The 19233-nt window shown below is 39.3% G+C and overlaps 1 protein-coding gene across 1 annotated transcript in view; it reads right to left on the reverse strand.

Moving 5' to 3' along the window:
- Nucleotides 1–9394: 9394 nt before the first annotated feature.
- The window catches only part of ARHGAP15 (Rho GTPase activating protein 15), a 665200-nt gene continuing 655361 nt past the window's right edge, over nucleotides 9395–19233 (reverse strand). The window contains exon 14 of the mRNA XM_079782709.1: nucleotides 9395–9591. Within this exon, the coding sequence (XP_079638835.1) occupies nucleotides 9408–9591 (184 nt within the window). The 3' untranslated portion in view covers nucleotides 9395–9407. The remainder of the gene's footprint in view (nucleotides 9592–19233) is intronic.

Genomic DNA, 19233 nt, shown 5'->3' on the forward strand with positions numbered 1-19233 from the left:
AGTCTAATACAATGAGGACCTGTCCTCCAGCCAAGTCCTTGCTTTTGTTTAACAAGGGAGAAGTGAGATAGATTTAAAAGCATGTACTCTATGTCGTATATGATTAGATAGAATGATCTGGTGACGAAAAATTAGGCATGAGTCAAATCCAATTCTTTTCTCAGACTATGCTTGGAGAGTTTAAAATTCCAAAGAGTATTTCCCAGAAATAGTTTTTATAGGTTAACGTACAGTTAGTTGTATACATCTGTTGGCCTGGGATACTTTACATGGCTATAAGGAAATATGACAGATGAATTATGCTGCTTCTCAGGCTATGATAGAGATTACTGGGTTAGAATGGGTAATATATACACATTGTCATCCACATACACCTACCTCCATCGGATTATATACATGTAAGTATTTATAAAAATATTAAGTCTTAGGATTACTTAAACACTCATTTATAACTTGCTTTTTTGGGATTATTTAATTATGCAAGATATCACCATACTCAGTATTTTTTTTTTAGTAATAAACATGTCTAGTCAAAGAAGGCATTAATGAAGCAATTCCCCAAATAAAACAGTCCATGATATCTGAGTTGCAGCAGAGAGAGAGTGTGGTCTTTGTAGTCTAATCAAGATCACAAGACTTGTTTTGAGCGTCTGTCATCTTTAATTTTACGGCACTTCATTTCAGAGTAGGACTGCCAGGGTCACATGCAATTAAAACACAGGCAAGATTTGTCTTGTGAAATCTTAACATAAAAAGTAATGTGTTACTCCATTTTAACTTTTCTACTGAACTCTGCGAACTCACTAATTACTTTTCCCCCCTCTTGTCACCTTTTTGATATGACATGTATTTTATAGAGGAGATAGAAGTTTGGAATTTTTTTTCTATCATGCATATGATTGAGGATAACAAAATTAAACCAGAGAAAAAAGGAATGCATTTTTCAGAAATACATTCTTTTAAAAAAAATATCTGACTATTCCAGCTTCAATTACAAAGAACCTCGTAGATCAAATTCTAGGAAATAACTGTTAATCTGCTTAAGTAGGGCAGGTAGAAGTGTAATATCGGACTGGAGGTTTTATAGAGGCCAGGATAGTGAACCGGAGTTTATTCTCTGGAGTGTGGGGCAAAGGGGCTTTTATGGGATTGGCTGTGAAAAGCATTAAAAGCCAGCACCAATGTGGAGATTTGGAGTGCGAAGAAGGTTGTTCCATCTTGGTGATCAGTAAATTGCATAGACCCTTATTAACCTTATTGATAAGGAGCTTAGGGAAGTCCCATTCAGGCCGCAATATATTCTTCTTTTTGTTCTCCTGTCCATCTCCCATGGCAATCCCAGCGCTTTGTATGGAGCGCCTTTATGCTGCACCTCAAAATTCAGCGTGAGTAGCTGCGTCTTTAAGTTCCCGCCGGAGAAGGGAGCGAGGAGCCAGCCGGTGCACAGGGGCTCAGGGCCTATTTAACTGGTGCTGCGGACACCTGGAGAATGTTTGAAAATGTTGTGCTTAAAGAAGCTTTTATATTGCTCCTCTTTCCATGCAGCTGGGGTCTGCAGGGATCAGGGGATTATTTTTGATACCTGTCGAAAAGACTTATGTCTACACTGATTTTCCATCCCTCACTACTAATTAACCTTATTGTATACAGGAAACAGTCTATTTAATACCTGCATTCTTTCTGTAATGCCAAGTAAAGTGAAATCCAGTGTGAAATCTAGTTAGCGTTTGCCTTTTTGAAGTCATTTTTAAGTTTCCAGTTTTAGTGACTGTGACCTCAGAACTGATAGCTAGAAAAAGAGTGAGCTCCAAGCAATTTGGGCTTCAATTGGAGCCTTCACCCGCCTCCAACTTAGAAGCGGCCTTTCACCTGGGCTCGTGGGGAGACTGCAGGAACGGGACTGCCTGGGCTGGACCCGGTGCGCTGGCGGGCCAAGGCGTCCTTCTCTTCACACCCCCCCCCCCCCCCCCCCCCGGGCCGGCTCCTCCTCTACCGACTGTGTTTCTCTCCTCAGCAGCTGCACACCTCTGTCCCCTTCCTTCCAATCAGGGAGGCTAGGATTTGACAGATGGTCACATCGTGGCGACGTTGTGTGGCAGCAATGCCAATAGATGCCGAAGGAGAGACAAGGCTCCGAGCCCAGGGTTAAAAGGCTAAAGGAAACCCCCTTGGCGGATGTTTGCGAGAGGAAAAAAAAAGGTAGGGTCTAGCAATAAAGAGCAGAAACTGAACTGTGTAAAATGTCACCAAATGATGTGGAAAAACCCACACGTCTTCAAGCATGCCGCACAATATGGACTTAGCACACATTTCGTCAGTGATGTGAGAATGGTTAGTGCAAGTCCTGTTCTTAGAATGTGAGCGTTTGTGTCTCAAGTAAATTTGTCCGCTTCAATGGTGCCAGAGGGAAGGGAGGCTATTTCAGATCAATGCTTTGTATTTGCCACATTTCTGGGCTGTTGAGATGTCCATACATTGGTCAGAAAGCCCATGCTCTATAGCGTTTATCTAACACATAAATCATACATTTGCCAGGGCAGGGGAGGGGAGGGGAGTGGAAGGTGTTGCTGGGTGTCATGAAGCCGGGACTCTTCCAGACCCAAAGCAGGACATCAGAATCATACCGTCTTCTGCTGAGCTTAGGAAAGAAGCATTTCTGGGGGACTTAGACTTCAAGAGAGGTAGTTGACGGGTTTTCTGTTTGATGATCCTTTATAGGTGGGACTAGGAGTTTGTCCCACCAGTGATTTGAGACTATGTTTAAGTTGCTATGACTAGTTGATAGGAAACACAATGGTGAATTATATTCATATTTAAAGGTGCTAATGTTCTGGGTTTTTGTCTTGGTTCACTCATCCAACAAGTGTATACCAAGCACCAAGTATGGGCATAGTATTGCCACGCTTCCTCCCTGCTTTCTTAGCACTCTTCTAATTGAATGAAGAGTGTTTTATAGAATGTAGATATTGCTTCACTGTGAGTATAAGATAGCAAAGGTCAGCTGAAGACTATACGGAACGGGTGCCGTGTGCATGTGTGTGCATCCTTCTGCCAGGTCTCTCACCAAGGCAGCTAGACATTTCCATGTTGACAACACTGCTACAGAAAATTGTCATCTTTCTGTACAAGATGTTCACTGTATTCTCATCATTTGGGTGATTCAGGATCACTCTCCTGCAGCATGAGACACAGTGTGTCTTGATGCCTGCCTCTTTTCCAATTGTTTTAAAAAGAAAGACTTCTGGGGACTCTTTTTTTTTCTTCATCTCATATAGAGCCCTTAAAGGGCCAGATCTAATTTTAATACAATATTTGGCAGTATGATATGATAGATGACAGGGCATTGACAAATCTGATCCAACATAGGGTAACATCATGTAACACACAGTAGAAGCCACCCCAAGAAGTACTTTTAAAGATGTGGCCCAAGAGGCTTCCTTTCTGTCCTCTCTATAACGTAGTACAAGTAAAACATGTAGGAAAATGAAGTGGTACATGAATATTAAAATTACAACAGCGAAAACATGACTGAGATTTAGCCATCTACCCCTAACAACAAAGGTTCTTTGTATTTCTTTGGGGAAATATCTAGTGTCCCTCTTGTTCTTTCATGAAAATCAGTATGACAGTAAAACTTTCATCAGGTGTTTTAACAGGAGAGTGACCAGGCACCCACATATGAAGTATAAATATTTAAGTTGTTATATTTCCTAAACCAGTGAGCAGATGGTATAGTGGTTAAGGCAAGGGGTTTTGGAGCCATATTATTTAGATTCCAATACTAACCTGACAGTTACTAACTGCATGAACTTGGGTAATTCTATCATTCCCTCCCCCGTTAGTTTCTTTAAGTATAAATCAAGGATAATAATAATACCTCCCTCCCCAGAGTTGTGAAGATTAAGTAAAACAATGCATATAAAATACAGTTCTTGGCACATAACAAGCACTCAATAAATGTTAGTTAATCAAAATTGGTCTTTCCAGGAATAATGTATTTTGGTGTTCTTCTGGGTGGCTATAGGAGCAGTATTGCCCAAAGAGAAAGCAGGGATAAATCAGAGCTGGGTACGATGGAAATGACCTCATGATCATCTGGAAGCAGAAGGTGGTAGCATGCATACTCATCTGACATGGGCATGACTTGGTCAAGATATCTTAAGATGGTTACTGACAAATGCCAACTTATTGTCAGAGTACCAGAGTCAACCCTGACCCCAATTCAGCCATTCAGCTGGAAATGGGCCTACTGTGGGAGTTCTGTGTGATAACACATGGTCCTTTGCACTTAGTAGTCTTTATTAAGAGGCGGTGCATGAAGCTCAGAAGTTCAGTAGGGTGATGCTTTGTAAAGTTCATTTCCATATCCATTGTCACTGTCTGAATTCAGGTCTGCATTAACAGAACTATGATAATAATCTTCTGTCTGGCAATGGTGCCTATAATTTCTCCTTGCTTCAAACACTACTCCATACAATTGCCTAGGGAATCTTTACAGCTCTGATAAACTCACTCCCCTGCTAAACAACCTTTAGGGTCTCAAGATTGAGTATAAACTTAATATAAAACTTCTTGGAATGGTGTTTGAGGATTTTTAGAGTCTGGTTCCAGTCTCCCTTTTCACCATCTTTGGAAGATCATAAAGCTAATTGTTAGTCAGTAAGCTGGAGGTCTATCATCTATATCCAGCAGGAACAACTTACAGTTTCATGTTTTAATTTTCTTCACATAATTCCACTAGATAGTCCTAACGAGGCAAGAAAAGGCTAGTATTATTCTATTTTTATAGATGAGAAAACTGACACCCAAAGTGGATAATTTGTGCAGGACATAACCAGCAAGTGCTGTCTGGTGTTCCCTTATACACATCACTTTGACTCATTCACACATCTCCACCATTTGCTCACGTGCTACCCTTTGCTGGGGACCAGGCTTTGCAACATGGATGGTATAACACTTGAGTTCACAGAAATGAAGGTGCTTAAGCTGAGCCTGTTCAGATGTGTTTTATTAAGTGCCCTTAAAAATCAGGTTTCACATAAGTTTCTGAATTTCTGGCTTCCCATGGAAGATCTGAAGGTCTGGCAAATTGTGCCCACATTCGCACAGCATCTACTGGAGCGAGTGGAAGCCAACTCTTTTGGCCAGGAGTGAGCTTACGTCTTCCCCGGCTGCTTCCACTTCATGATGCCTTATGCCTGCTCCTCTTGACTCACTAGGTCACCTGCTTGGCCCTAGTAAGCATTTAAGTTTGCAAACCTTGATTTAAAAAAAAAGAGAAAAATATCCATCGACGTTCTAAAGATAAGATGAAACCTTTTAATTGAGGAAATAATATGTGGTTATTATGTTTGAAGAAAGTCTTGTTTTATATTGAGACTTCATTTTCCCAGGAGAGAGGTGATATTATTTTGATGTTATTTTTTATTTTTGACAATAGAGCAATTTGACTCAGAATTCTTAGTGACAGTCCTTTTGGATGAAAATCTTTTCAAGACCTTTTAATTAGGAATTGACAGGGTGATTAACTTATAATTCACAAAAATAAAGTGAAAAGGAGAAGTGCAGGTCAATTTCTGACTGTGTTAAACTATAAGGACAGCACCACTGGCAAATGATTGTTCCCTTTTAACTGCTTTTCTAATTTTTCTTAATTGGATCCTTTGTTTTCTAATTGGATAGGGAGAACCATCATATGGCTTTCAATTATTAGCTCTGGCACGGTGATCCTGTCATATGGCACATGCTAAGTAGTCAGACTGTCAACATATAGGACAAAATACGTACCATCTCCAAGAAGCTTTCTGTGTAAGAGAGGGGTACCCCCTCCCCCATGTCCTGTGTGAGTCCACAGAAGTCCATGCTGAAATGGGATGTACTAACTAGCTTGGTTTTCCAGGGAGACTGTTTGTACTTGTGCTTCCATTATCTTAAGGTAATAATTTCTTAAAATACTTGCTCATCATAATAAAGAAATGCTTCTAAGAGTACAAGCTTATCATTTCATTCCTAGAAATTGTGTATGTGTACACACACGTACATACATACACACATACAAACGCATATGCAAGAAAATGCCAGGAGCCTCAAAGGAATTTGTTTCTTCTGCCCTCTGGTGAATTTAGATATTCTCTTCCTAATCAAGTTTCACCATGACTTTCTTATTTTACAGCTTCCATTGGATTTCTTTTGCCTACAGGATTAAATCTAAATATTTTATTATGACCTATATCTGACCCCAACATTTTTCTTCAGTTCCATCCTCCAAAATGGCCAGGCTACAACCTCTGTTCACAGAACTTCTCACTGTCCCTTGGAGACAGTGGGTCTTCCACAATTCTGCTCATGTCATTCCTGCTTCTTAGTATGTCTTCTACACTTTCCTTTGTCTGGTTAATCTTGTTCATTGGTCAGGATTAGATTGAAAGGTTTACCTTCCCAGTGACACTCACCTGACATCCAAGGCACAATTTATTATTTGTTGTTTTGCAACCACTGAGCTTGTTATTATCTCTGTACTAGCTTCTGCTCATTCCTTCATTCAAATATACTTTTTAATTGATAAAACTGGACAAACAATATTCTTTGAACATCTCTATGTATGAGTGTTGAGCCCTGGAGCCACAAGGTTACCAAGATGGCTGTGGTCCCGATTGCATTGACGTGTAACTAATCCTTAGATGATTGTCTCCCTTAGATGATTGCTGGACTGTGAAAGTACAGAGGGTAGGAATATCTGCCTTATTTTATATTTGTTCAGTAGTGCCTAGACTTGCACCTGGCTCAAACAAGATGAGGAAGAAATACTCATTGTCTTTTCATGTTTTCTGGATGGAGAACATAGATCAGCTTTATAAAATCTCATACCTTAGTGAGTTAACCAACGCCACCTACAATCCTGGCTTTTAAACTTGGAACAATTAGTTGACATAACCATGGTTGCTGTCTTTGAGACGTTATGGAATCTAATGACCTTTTGGTCTAAGCCTCTTTATGCCTTTAGTGTGTACATGTCAGACCCGGTGATGGGCACTTTGGCTCAGCACCGTGGAATAGTCTTTTCCCAGAGAGGAAGCACCGTCTCTGATTAAAGGCCCTTAGCAGGCAGGGACAGGGCACAGCTGGGGTTTGAATCCGGCTAAATCCCATCAGATTGAAAATCAAGAAGCTGGTGCGTTTGAAGATTATAAATTGGAAAGCTGCGGAGACAAGGGGCTGGGAGTCCCTGCTCAGAGCAGGTAGTGCCACTTTTCTTTGGCTGTTGGTGCTGCTTCCTCTGGCTGATGCTCCCCAATGGCTTTAAAGATGGGCACGTGGAGGGATAAGATTTTAATTCTGGGGACCTATCCCTACTCCTCCCCGTTTGGAAAAGAGAAGCAATTAACGTCTTGGAGAAGACATAATGGAGACTATGGATTGTCATGGAAATGAGGAGGACTTGAAATAAAATGCCAGAAACTCTTGTTCCATGGCTCCATGTTTTTCTGAAAGGCATAAGTACAACTTCAAATATAAGAACAGTTTAAACCTGGCAGGTCTTTTAGCTCCCTGTTACCGATGACTTTAAAATATGTTTTTATTGATTTTAGAAAGGAAGGAAAGGAAAGGGAGATAGAGATAGAGATAGAGATAGAGATAGAGATAGAGATAGAGATAGAGATAGAGATAGAGATAGATATAGATATACAGATAGAGATAGAGATCAATGATGAGAGTCATTGATTGGCTGCCTCCTACTAGGGATAGAGCCAGAAACCCAGGCATGTGCCCCGACCAGGAATCAAACCATGACCTCCTGGTTCATGGGTTGAGGCTCAACCACTGAGGCACACTGGCCGGGCTGTTACCAGTGACTTTAGATTACAGAGTTCTGCCTCATGTGATTTTCCTTGGCTTTGTGATATGTGTATACGTCCTGCTTGATAAAGCCATGCTTTAGCATTTATTGTAGTTGTGTCTCTGTTCTTGGCCACAAGCTGACTCACTGATGCCATTGCCAAAATGAAGACATTCAAGAGGGCAGGGGAAGTCTCTCCTTCCGCAGGCAGTTCTGTGGCTGCTGGAGCCGCCTGTACCTCCGGCTGTCCCTTGAGCAGACTGTCTTTGCCGAATACTCCATCCATGTAGGCAGCCTATGCCTCTGAGCTCATTATTGCTGTAAGTGTTTGCTCTTGGATTCGTGCTTCGCGCGTTTTATTTACATGCTTTATTTTCCATTTTATGAACAAATCGATAACTAGGCTTATTCTTTATCGCACTGGATTAGTTTTATTTATTCCGTTTGAATTTGATTAAAAAGCTGTCAAACATAAGTCTACATTTTTGTCCGCAGACTATATTCACAAAGCTGGGTCTGAGATGTGTTCAGCTAGAACATACTTTTCAAAAGAAAACAATGTTTGCTACATTCTAGACAGTTACTCTTTTGTTTATCTACGACAAGGGAAACTAACCATCAAATGGAGAAAGCAATCCAAGTCTAGTCAAGTAATCCTTAGGGCATTTGAAAAAAATGCCTTCTAAAAAAGTTCTTTTCCCAAGATTGATTTAATGTAATTCACCAATAAAGCATCCTCAGAAGCATAATAAAAATCCTACATAAAATGACATAGCCAGGGAAAAGAAGGATATACAGTTTGATGAAGCTTCAAAATGGATGCTAACATTAAAAATGAGCAGTCATGCAATTCCTGTATAATATAAAGACCAAAATTGCGGGGCACTAATTTTGCCTCTAATTTATAAGACAGTATGTTTATGGGACTGCAAATAGTATATATAAAGAGCATATCCAATGGCAAATGTTTTGAACTGTCATTTTTCTTCAGAAAAAAATTCCATTCAACAAGAACTTATACTTACATCCCACTACATAGCACCAAGGATAATCAGACTACATTTACACATGCAAAAATGTTCTTGAGAGATGCAACATGTCTATTTTCATTACGAACCTGACTTCCTTTGTTCCATTTAAAAGTTATTAATTTCTTTTGGTTCTTCTCACATATTAGTAAGAGTGTGGGAGCATGCATGAGGCAGCCAGGTAAGGAGAAGGGTCACCTGTGTGTGTAGATACCCTCAGCCTCACTCATTCACTCACATATCTACACACACAAAACCACACACCCAATGCCTGGGAGCAGCATTAAAATGATTTATTTGGATATGTGTTATACTCTCTATAACAGCACTGAAGGGGTTAATGCAGAACACATATAGGCAAATATTGTCAACTATTTTATTCAAATGTTTGGAACTTAAACACAAAATCATCATTAAGTTTTCACAAAATGAGGCATCTGTTGCTTGAAAGGAAAAAAATATTTCAGAAATATGTTTACAGAAATGTAAAAATATTAGGCATCGAGACAGATGTGAACATATTCAGTAACTTGTCTTGTCTGTCAGTCTTCCTCCGAGCAGAAGATCTTCTTGTACTCGCTCAGCATGAGCTCAGCTATCTGGTTCTGGTACACCATGTGTATCGCCATGTTCCCTGTCTCATTCTCAGCTCGCAGAAGGGTGGGTCCAAATACAATCCCTAAGCTCTGGGTGGACATGAGGTTCTTGGAGGCTTTGGCCACTATCCTGTGAAGAGAGAGAGAAGGAAAGAGAGAAAAAAATTCCATTGGAGTCTGAAGTAAAATTGTAGCTACTTTTGAATTATAAAGTTCAGTGTTTTTGAATTCTTTTTTTTTTAATTAAATTTCAGTTTAAAGAAGGAAAGTAAGGGTGCTGATTGGCTTTGGCAAAACAAGGAATGCAACATAAGCAAATTTTTTTTCAGTTTGCAGAAAAACGATGTCAACCACACTATTTTATCTTCTACTCTTTATGCTTTACTGTATGGAAACAGAACTGATGACTTTTGGGGGAATAATTCATTGCCATGTACAACTTTTTATCCCCTTGGTACCTAGCCATTGTGGGTGCTCTATGAATGTTTGTGAAATAAACATGTGAATAAATTAGACAGCAAAAATTACTGTGGAGATTTAACAGGATTCAGCCTTTGAAGGGTTTATAGTCAGTGGGCCTACACAGCCCCCAGTTAGAGGAGGCAGGAAGCCTTCCTTGATTTCCATCCTTTCACACACCTAAATCTCTAAGGTACCACTTCTGTGACCTAAAGGCTATGCCTTCTCTCTTCTGATAAAGATTGAGAAGGACCAAAGCTATCCATTTGTGACTCCCCACAGCACAAGATCATGGTGAACAAAATGTCCTTGACCTGGTCAATATCAATAATAACCAAGTATTACTCTAAGCAATTTTATTATCTCATTTAATCCTCACAACAATCCCATGAGGTAGCTTGTATTATTAAGCCCATTTTACAAATGAGGCCAAGGGTGATGAAGTATCTGATGTCACAGGGACCTGAGGTTCAAATCCAGGTAGCCTGGTTCCAGTGCATGTGGAATCTTCATTGCCGTGGTGTGGTGCTATTGATGCCTATGCTTAATAAATGGGCTGATTTTTCACTTTGCCAACCTCCACATGATTATTAGATAATTCCATAAGAGGGTCTGAAGTTTTATTCTTCACTATAGTATTGTGATGGACAGGTTGGTTACAACAGATTTACTGTGGGCAAAATGACCCTTAAATTTGGACTGAATATTCAAGACATCTTGCCTCCTCTTTTTAAAATGGAGAGCATTTGTACTTTTGAGAAATATTGGCCACGGCTACATATCTGGAAGAGATTGCCATATTTTTATTGTATATTGAATTATAGGAGACTTCAAGTTTAAAGTTTCCTTTGGAGTATAAGAAACTATGCTACATATGAGTGAGATCATGTCATATTTGTCTTTCTCTGACTGGCTTATTTCACTTAGCATAATTCTCTCCAGGTTCATCCTTGTTGTCTCAGAGGGAAGGGAAGGGGGAAGAGATTAACCAAATAATTTATATGCATATATGCATAACCTATAGACACAGACAATAGTGTGGTGAAGGCCTGGGGATGAAGCTGGAATGGGGAGGAGGGGATCAATGGGGGGAAAAGAAAGGGACATCTGTAATACTTTCAACTATAAAGATAAATTACAAAAAGAAAATATGCCACATTGCTACTACATTTACCAAAAGTCAGTACAGTAGAATGATTTTAACATCCTCCTACCTTGAAGTAGGGGCAAATGGAGTGGTCCTTTGCTTCCCTTTAACACACATATTCACCTTGATTTAAGAACTCGCTTAAGCTTCTCCCAGACCTCTTTATTATACAAGTTATTAGTAAGATTCATGGTGAAGAAAAACAGGTTTTCTCTTTTGGTTATAAAGTAATATCATTTTATGATACCAATTCCTTCAGTGACTCCACCACACACACACACACACACACACACACACACACACACACACCCACAACATACACACACACTCACACACACAAATTGTTAAAGGTAAATATGGAAGGAGATAACATAACTAATCAATCAATTAATTAGGTAAAAGTTGCTTTACCAACATCGCTCTTTTGTAGAAAGGTCAAAGTTGATGAGATTTATTTAGCAGAGACAGGGCTCAGAGGTCAAAGAGCATGGAGAAGGTAGAATCAAAAGCAAGAGGGTATTGGTAGTTTGAAGGTGAATGACTGATGTAAAGCATCTTGGCCAACTGGGTAGAAGAACGCTAGGACCCAGAGTCCAGGAAAAAGGGACAACATAAGGATAGATTGAGGACTAAAGATATATTTTCCACTAAATAATGGCTATACTTTCAGTTGCAGCAGAAACAGTGAGATATGGGATAGCTGGGAGACAGATTGCTCCAAACTCACAAGGGTGAGGCTAGAAATCAAGGGTGATCCAAGAGCTCATTGTTGGAGGGGCAGTCGTGGCCGTGAGGAGGTTTATAGGGGTAGAAGCAGGGAGAGTCTGTGGCATCTGGAGGCACTTGGGTGAGTGGAGGCGGAAAGAGGTAATTTAGCTCTCTGGAGCATACCAGAAAGATGCAGCATGTGGGACTCAAGTCAAATGGGATTAGACATTTTTCAATTTCTCCAGAGATATTTATATTTTTTCCTTCTCAGCAAAGGTCTGGCCAAAGCTAGAGGAGGAAACCAAAATCGAGTTTAACTAGGATGGCCAGTAGCAGGCTAGAGCTGCATGTCACACTCCCCTTGGGAAAAGGGTTCTCTATCTTGGCTGGCAGGTCACGGAAGAGAATTCCCGCAGTGGATTTCTGCCAGTGTGTCAGTTTCCTAAGATTTCTGTGGACAAATGTTCACTTTGTGCTTTTATGCACGTGTATACATGGAACAATAATTTCATCTCAAACCTGAATCATTTGTGTCCATTTCTCTGCCAACTTAATTGATTTTAATAAAACCAGCTTAACTTACGAATGTTTTAAAATAACGTTGTTATAAGTGGAGTTTACTAAATAACATATAGTTTTGTATTTTTGTTATACTTGCATTACTGAAGGTTAAATTTTCTTAGGTTGGATTGTTTCCTAAGTTGGGAAAATCAAGTTACTTGTAATAACTCATAGAAAAATCAAATGTATTTAAGAAAAAAATAAGAAAATGTGGATGTGTATTGTGTAAAACATAAGCTTTCTTGCTTATTCACTGTTACAAAATGTGTGTTTGCTTGTGGGTGTATAATATATAAATATCAACTAACTAGTAGTTGGTATAATGAGAAATTAATCAATCTTTAGGTTAGAAAAGATGCTAATTGTGAAGACTAATTTGGGGAGAAAGTTACCAACTATTAAACTATATGATTCATGTAGATAGGCAATATATACTGCATATTCTCATATTAACATTTGAATTAGATTATATTCCCTTTCTAATAGACAGTGGAAATAGACATGGGGGATGTCTAGGAAAATGTATTAATGCTATTATTATAAACTTCATTATTCAAATGTGAACTTAACTACTTTCTACCTCAATAGACTCTTAAATAGTTAAGTGGTTGATTTAGGACCACATAGGAAGTCAACCACTGTTTCAAAAAGTAGGTAGAATACTATCCTACAAAATTATTTAAACCTTAGTTTTGGGTGTATTTTTTTTGTCTCACATCAATGGATATCATAATTCTATTCTCATTGTGGGGATCAGCTTAGCACTGCAAGCACCATTATTTCTAAAGATTTCTACTGGTAAAACATATGTAGAGAAGAAACAGAGGCTATTGAAAGAAATAAAAGCACTGCATGACAAAAATAAATTCAATTTAGTATCTAAGATGGAAAACTGTCAAATAGAGTAAGTTGTATTTCCAGTCGCTTAAAATAAAGTTGGGTTGTATTATTGGAGGTGGGGGGAGTCTGATTTAGAAACCAAATACTAGGGGTTTGGCAATACCTCCAGGACAGCTTTCATGAAAGTGAGTTCTGCAAAACACCATTTCTGTGATAGATTTTATAAAAATAGCACTCCAGAGTAAAATAAGTTTGAAGGAAGCTGTGTGCCATTTTTCCTTTTTCTTAAAAATTCATACTGCATAATAAAGGTTCTGACAAGTCCTGCAGAAAGTATCTTTGTTTACCTTAGTGTGACTCCTGTGTTCCCTAACTTGCTTGAATGTTGTAGATTCTTCTGAGTGACAAGGAGGAGACATATAAAAAATGTTGCTCTAGTTCAGGGGTCCTCAAACTTTTTAAACAGGGGGCCAGTTCACTGTCCCTCAGACCGTTGGAGGGCCGGACTATAGTTTAAAAAAACCTATGAACAAATTCCTATGCACACAGCACATATCTTATTTTGAAGTAAAAAAACAAAATGGCAAAAACACCCACATGTGGCCCGTGGGCCGTAGTTTGAGGATGCCTGCTCTAGATGCTTTGCTAAGGGCCTATTAAATAAGTCTGAAAAGACTATGGATTTTACCCTCTCCTATGGCACCCTGGCTTCAGAACTATGGAGTAGCTACCTCAAAGAGGTCAGACTCTGGAGCTCTCTGGAGAGTTCCAGCCCTCTGGCAGGGCTTAGATTTCATTAGGCCTTAGACTCCATGACAGTGTTATAAATTTTGAGCTGCAATTTAACCTGATTTCAGCAAAGAACTAAAAGACACTCCCCTACTGTGACCAAAAAATAAAAAAAAATAATATCCAAGAAGCAAAAGAACACATTTGAGGGAGAAAAGTGAGGGCAAAGACATGGCTGAGAGATGAACATAAAGTGAAATACAGTGAATTGATGGATGGGTAAGAAGGTGCAAAAACAGTTGGACTTTAGATCAATATTTGGAAATTCCTCTACATGTTTGTTTACTTACCATTAATTAACTCCTAAGATATCCTTAGAGCAAAGATACCTGATTCTAAACAACATTAAGAGCTCCAAGTTTAGTGCCTGTGAACACTTGACTAATAGGAAAAAGACCCCAAAGTGCAACTCTTGAAAAGGGCTATTTATTAATACTGTTTAGTTTAAAATAGCCTGACAAAAATAATTATGATTTTATGAATTTGTTCATGAAATAGCACTTGATATATATTCATTGTAAAAGGACTTCTTATACTGCTAAGTAAAATTCAAGTTTATAAAATCTTGAAGTGGGTAAGAATTCATTTTTCTGGCAAGAGCTTAAAAGGATGATATACAGTTTACAGCATAAAAAGGAGAGGAAATGCCAGAGCTACTTTTTGCAGAGTCCAAATGGAAGGAGCAATGATCCATCAATTTAAGATTATTTTAGAAACAATCTATAATCCAGTGCTACAGATGTTGGACCCCAGACAAAAAAATCCTCGCAGCCTTATGCTGGGTAAGTTTTTCCAAGAGTGAGCTGAATTGCTAACTTAAAGAAATTTCTTGGTTGCTTAAAATTACAGCCAAATGACTCAAACTGAAAGAGAGCTTTACTAGAAAACTCAGAATTAATGCGGAATTAAGAAGACCAAAGCATTTAATAATAGTCCAGCTCTAAACAGATATATGGATGCAAACTTCCTTTTAAGTTTGTGCTTTGCTTTTACCATTAATGACTTGCAAAGGAAGTTGGAAGCCACATAATTGCCTGCAGGACAACTCTCAAGTTATTGGAAGTGTATTAAAAGTGCTCCCTTCCCTTTCTCTGCAATGCTGGGATTGTCCAACACACATAACTTGAAGGTGCTTTAACTTGAATGGGGAAAGTGTGGTGGTAAATGTACTCCTACCATCAGGTCACTAGCCACGGTATGTGAAATGTTGATTGTGACTTTGACCACTTAAGTGAAAAATGCTGTTAAAAATAAAATAAATTTTCAATGTGCTCAACTTATTTTTCCTATGTGCTATAGCTACTTTGGGGGGAATTCATGCTAACCATATGCTTGCTTATCCTCGATGTACACAAGCTATACCACTGTGTACACTGGATATATATATATATATATATATATATATATATATATACACACTAGAGGCCCAATGCACGAAATTCATGCAAGGGGCTCAGCCCTTGCAGCTGCAGCAGCTTGCCTTGGCCCTCACAGCCCCGACTTCATCCAGAAGGTCGTCCAGAAGAACGTCTGGTCTAGTTAGCATATTATGCTTTTATTATATATATATATATGTGTGTGTATATATATATATATATATGTATATATATGTATATATATGTATACATATATATATATATATATATATGTATATATATATGAATTAGCAGGAATTCCACTTTGTCCCTTAAAGTTATGGCTCTACGTCAGAAACATTTTCAAATATGGTCAAAGCAGAAGAGTGCATTCACCAATGATTTCACATTGAACACGTGTTTCAAAGTGGTCATTCATTGGTAATTCAGCCCTTGGTATATGCTGATTTTTAAATAAAATGGTTTAAATTAATTGTAAAGTCTTTCCATTTAGATCTGTATGTCTTATTATTATTAATTTTCTAAACAAGTTAACAACTATCCTCTGAAACAGGAATTATTGCTATATTTGTACATTTTTGCTTTTCAATAATCTTTAAAGCCAAGTATATATAATTCTCTCAAAGCACATTATGGAAAAGAAGCTTTATATGGCAATTGCATATTCATAGCTGACATGGCCTTATTCTTTATATTTATTAAGTACCCTCTCTCTTTGCACAGATTTCAATGTAGAAGATTGAACATTTTCAGTTATTCACTTGTTCATATTTTTATTGATTAGACATTATAGGGAGCTTCTAAAGTGTCTTTTAAAGCAATATTCAAAATATCTAATAAGATAGAAGGAATGATAAAGTAATAAGAATGAATAGCCTATGGATTTCAAAATGACTTATTTCCAGTTGGAATATGTATTCCATAATGTGACAACAACCATTGATAAAGTGGGTTATTACAGCCAAATCCCTTAAATAGTAGATAATATCATAAAGAAACACTAAGAATTATTATTTGCTGAATATCTATTATGTGCCAATCACTATGCTTCAACTATTTCACAATTTTGAAAGACAGATTTAAAAGTCAACTTTAATTTCTTTCTTTTTTTTATTACATTCAATTCAAGAGAATTTTTAAATTGATTTTAGAGAGAGGGAGAGGAGGGGTGGAGGGAGAGAGAGAGATAGAGAGAGAGAGAGATGAATGTGAGAGAGAAACACTGATTGGATGCTGCCCATAGGTGCTATAGTTACTTTGGGGAGAATTCATGCAAACCATATCCCCTGCAAATAAAACCTGCCACTTTTTGGTGTACATATGACGCTCCTACCAACTGGCTAGGGCTCAAGAAAATTTAAAAAGGTTAGAAAAGTATAATAAAGAAAAAATTCACCAGTAACCGTAAACACAGTAACTCAATGTCACCATTATTCACTGAGTGTTGGACGCTGTTCTGGGTGTCAGTGACAATGCAATGAATAAAACAAAGTCCCTGCCCATAGGAAGCTTATACTCTAGTGGGAGACCCAGACAACAAACAATACTCTATCAGGGGTCCTCAAACTTTTTAAACAGGGGGCCAGTTCACTGTCCCTCAGACCGTTGGAGGGCCGGACTATAGTTTAAAAAAGAACTATGAACAAATTCCTATGCACACTGCACATATCTTATTTTGAAGTAAAAAAACAAAATGGCAAAAACACCCGCATGTGGCCCACGGGCCTTAGTTTGAGGACGCCTGCTCTAAATAATGTGTAATGTGATTTTGGGTGCTGAAGTACTTCAAGAAAAACTAAGAAAAAGAGAAGCAGCCATTCTTCCACTGACCTTAGGGCCCTTTAAAAACAAAAAAATCCTAATGTCTTCAAATCCCTCCCAGACATGCTTGTTTACTTAGCCTGGGTGGGGCCTGGCTGGTTGCAGATAATATAGCCCTGAAGGCGCTCAGCACTCAAAGAGCCCTTCCTAAGGAAGGGACACTTGGGCTGAGACCTGCTCTGGTGCTCACCAGGGGAAGGAGAGCTCAGCAGGGAAGAGTAGGCAGAAAGCCCCAGTGGTGAAGTTGTCTTTGGTGGATCTAGGAATAGGGAGGAGGAAGGTATGGCTGGAGGCTGGGGAATGAGGCGAAGGAGGTAGGAGAGGCTGTGGGGGAAGTTATGGGCTTTGGTATGGATGTGGGATTTAATTCTAAAGACGATGTGAATCCATTCTTGGGTTTTGTCCAGAAGAATGACATTGCCAGGATTTAGGTGTTATAAATATATAAACAAAGACTTTATTTACAAACGTATTTGAAAAAAATCCTTTCTATATAATTCTGTATCAAGCATTTTTTCACTTTTATCTTGTATATGTAATACTTATTATTTACTCATTATCTTATATGGGACCTACTGGGTTGCACCTTATGACTTCTTAATATAAGTGAAATTGATATATTAAAAAAAATCTTTCCATTTACTCTTCCTCCACATTTTGCAGCATTTCTCTAGACAGTATTTCCCAACCAGGGGCAATTTGGCAATTGCTGCAGACATTTGCGATTGTCATGCCTGGGTGGGGGGCTGCTGCTGTCATCAAGCGGGTATAAGCAATGGATGCAGCTCGCATTCAACGATGCACAGGACAGCCTCCCACAACAAAGGACTACCAGCCCAAAGTGTCAGTAGTGCTGCTGTTGAAAAACCCTGTGGTAGGATAAAACAGTAGAAATGTAACAACTAGATCAATGGTGTCCAGACTTCACCGCTCATGAGTATAACCCGGAAGCCATGTTGAAACACAATTGCTGGGCTCTGTCCCCAGAATTCTGATTCAGCAAGTCGGGGAGGTACTTGAGGATCTGCATTCCTCACACGTCCCAGGTGATGACGCTGCTGGACCAGGACCGCACGGGGAACTCGCGCTAGGTCATTAAGTTATGGCTCTTCTATTCTTAAAATATGACAACATGAGATATGTTAACACATTGCACTGCAAGGACCATGTGATCCTGTTATCATTTGGTATTATTCTTTTTAAAATAATTGTCAATTTTATAGGGAAAAAAATGGTCTGTCATTCTTTGGATTTCGGATTATTTGATGTTAGGAAATGGAAGAAAAGCCAAAAAAAAAAAAAAAAAAAAGCATTCATACGGATTTTATCTTCTGTGAAAAGCTGTTCATACCCTCTGCCCCTTTCCTATTGACCGTGTATCAGATTGTTTAATCCATTTATTTATTTTGTACTAGAGGCCCGATGCACACAATTCATGCAAGAGTAGGCCTTCCTTCCCCCAGCTGCCGGCACCAGCTTCCCTCTGGCACCTGGGACCCAGGCTTCCTTCACAGCCCTGGCTTCGTCTGGAAGGACATCAGGTCTAATTAGCACATTACGCTTTTATTATTATAGACTAGGAGCCCAGTGCATGATTCGAAATCGCGCGGCACCGCCTACCCTCTAGTCACCGGTCCAGCCCTGCCTCGCTCCCCAGGCCCCGCAGCAGTCGTGGTCACTGCCGGACTAGCCCTGCCTCCCTCTGTGGCTCTTAAAGCAGCCGCGGCTGGGCTGATCAGGCCCTCCCCCAGCGCAGGCGTGCGGAGGCCCCTGCCATGCAGCCCCCAACACTGCATGTGCAACCTCCTCCTGTCCAGTTGGCCCGTTATGGCATCCCAGTTAATTAGCATATTTCTCTATTATATATATATATATATATATATATATATATATATAGAGAGAGAGAGAGAGAGAGAGAGAGAGACTAGAGGCTCAGTGCACAAAATTCGTGCACGGGGGTGTGTGTGTGTCCCTCAGCCCAGCCTGCACCCTCTCCAATCTGGGACCACTTAAGGGATGTCTGACTGCCTGTTTAGGCCTGATCCCACCAGGCAGTCGGACATCCCTCTCA

This window comes from Cnephaeus nilssonii, assembly GCF_951640355.1.
Source record: "Cnephaeus nilssonii genome assembly, chromosome: 10".
Classification (NCBI taxonomy): Eukaryota; Metazoa; Chordata; class Mammalia; order Chiroptera; family Vespertilionidae; genus Cnephaeus; species Cnephaeus nilssonii.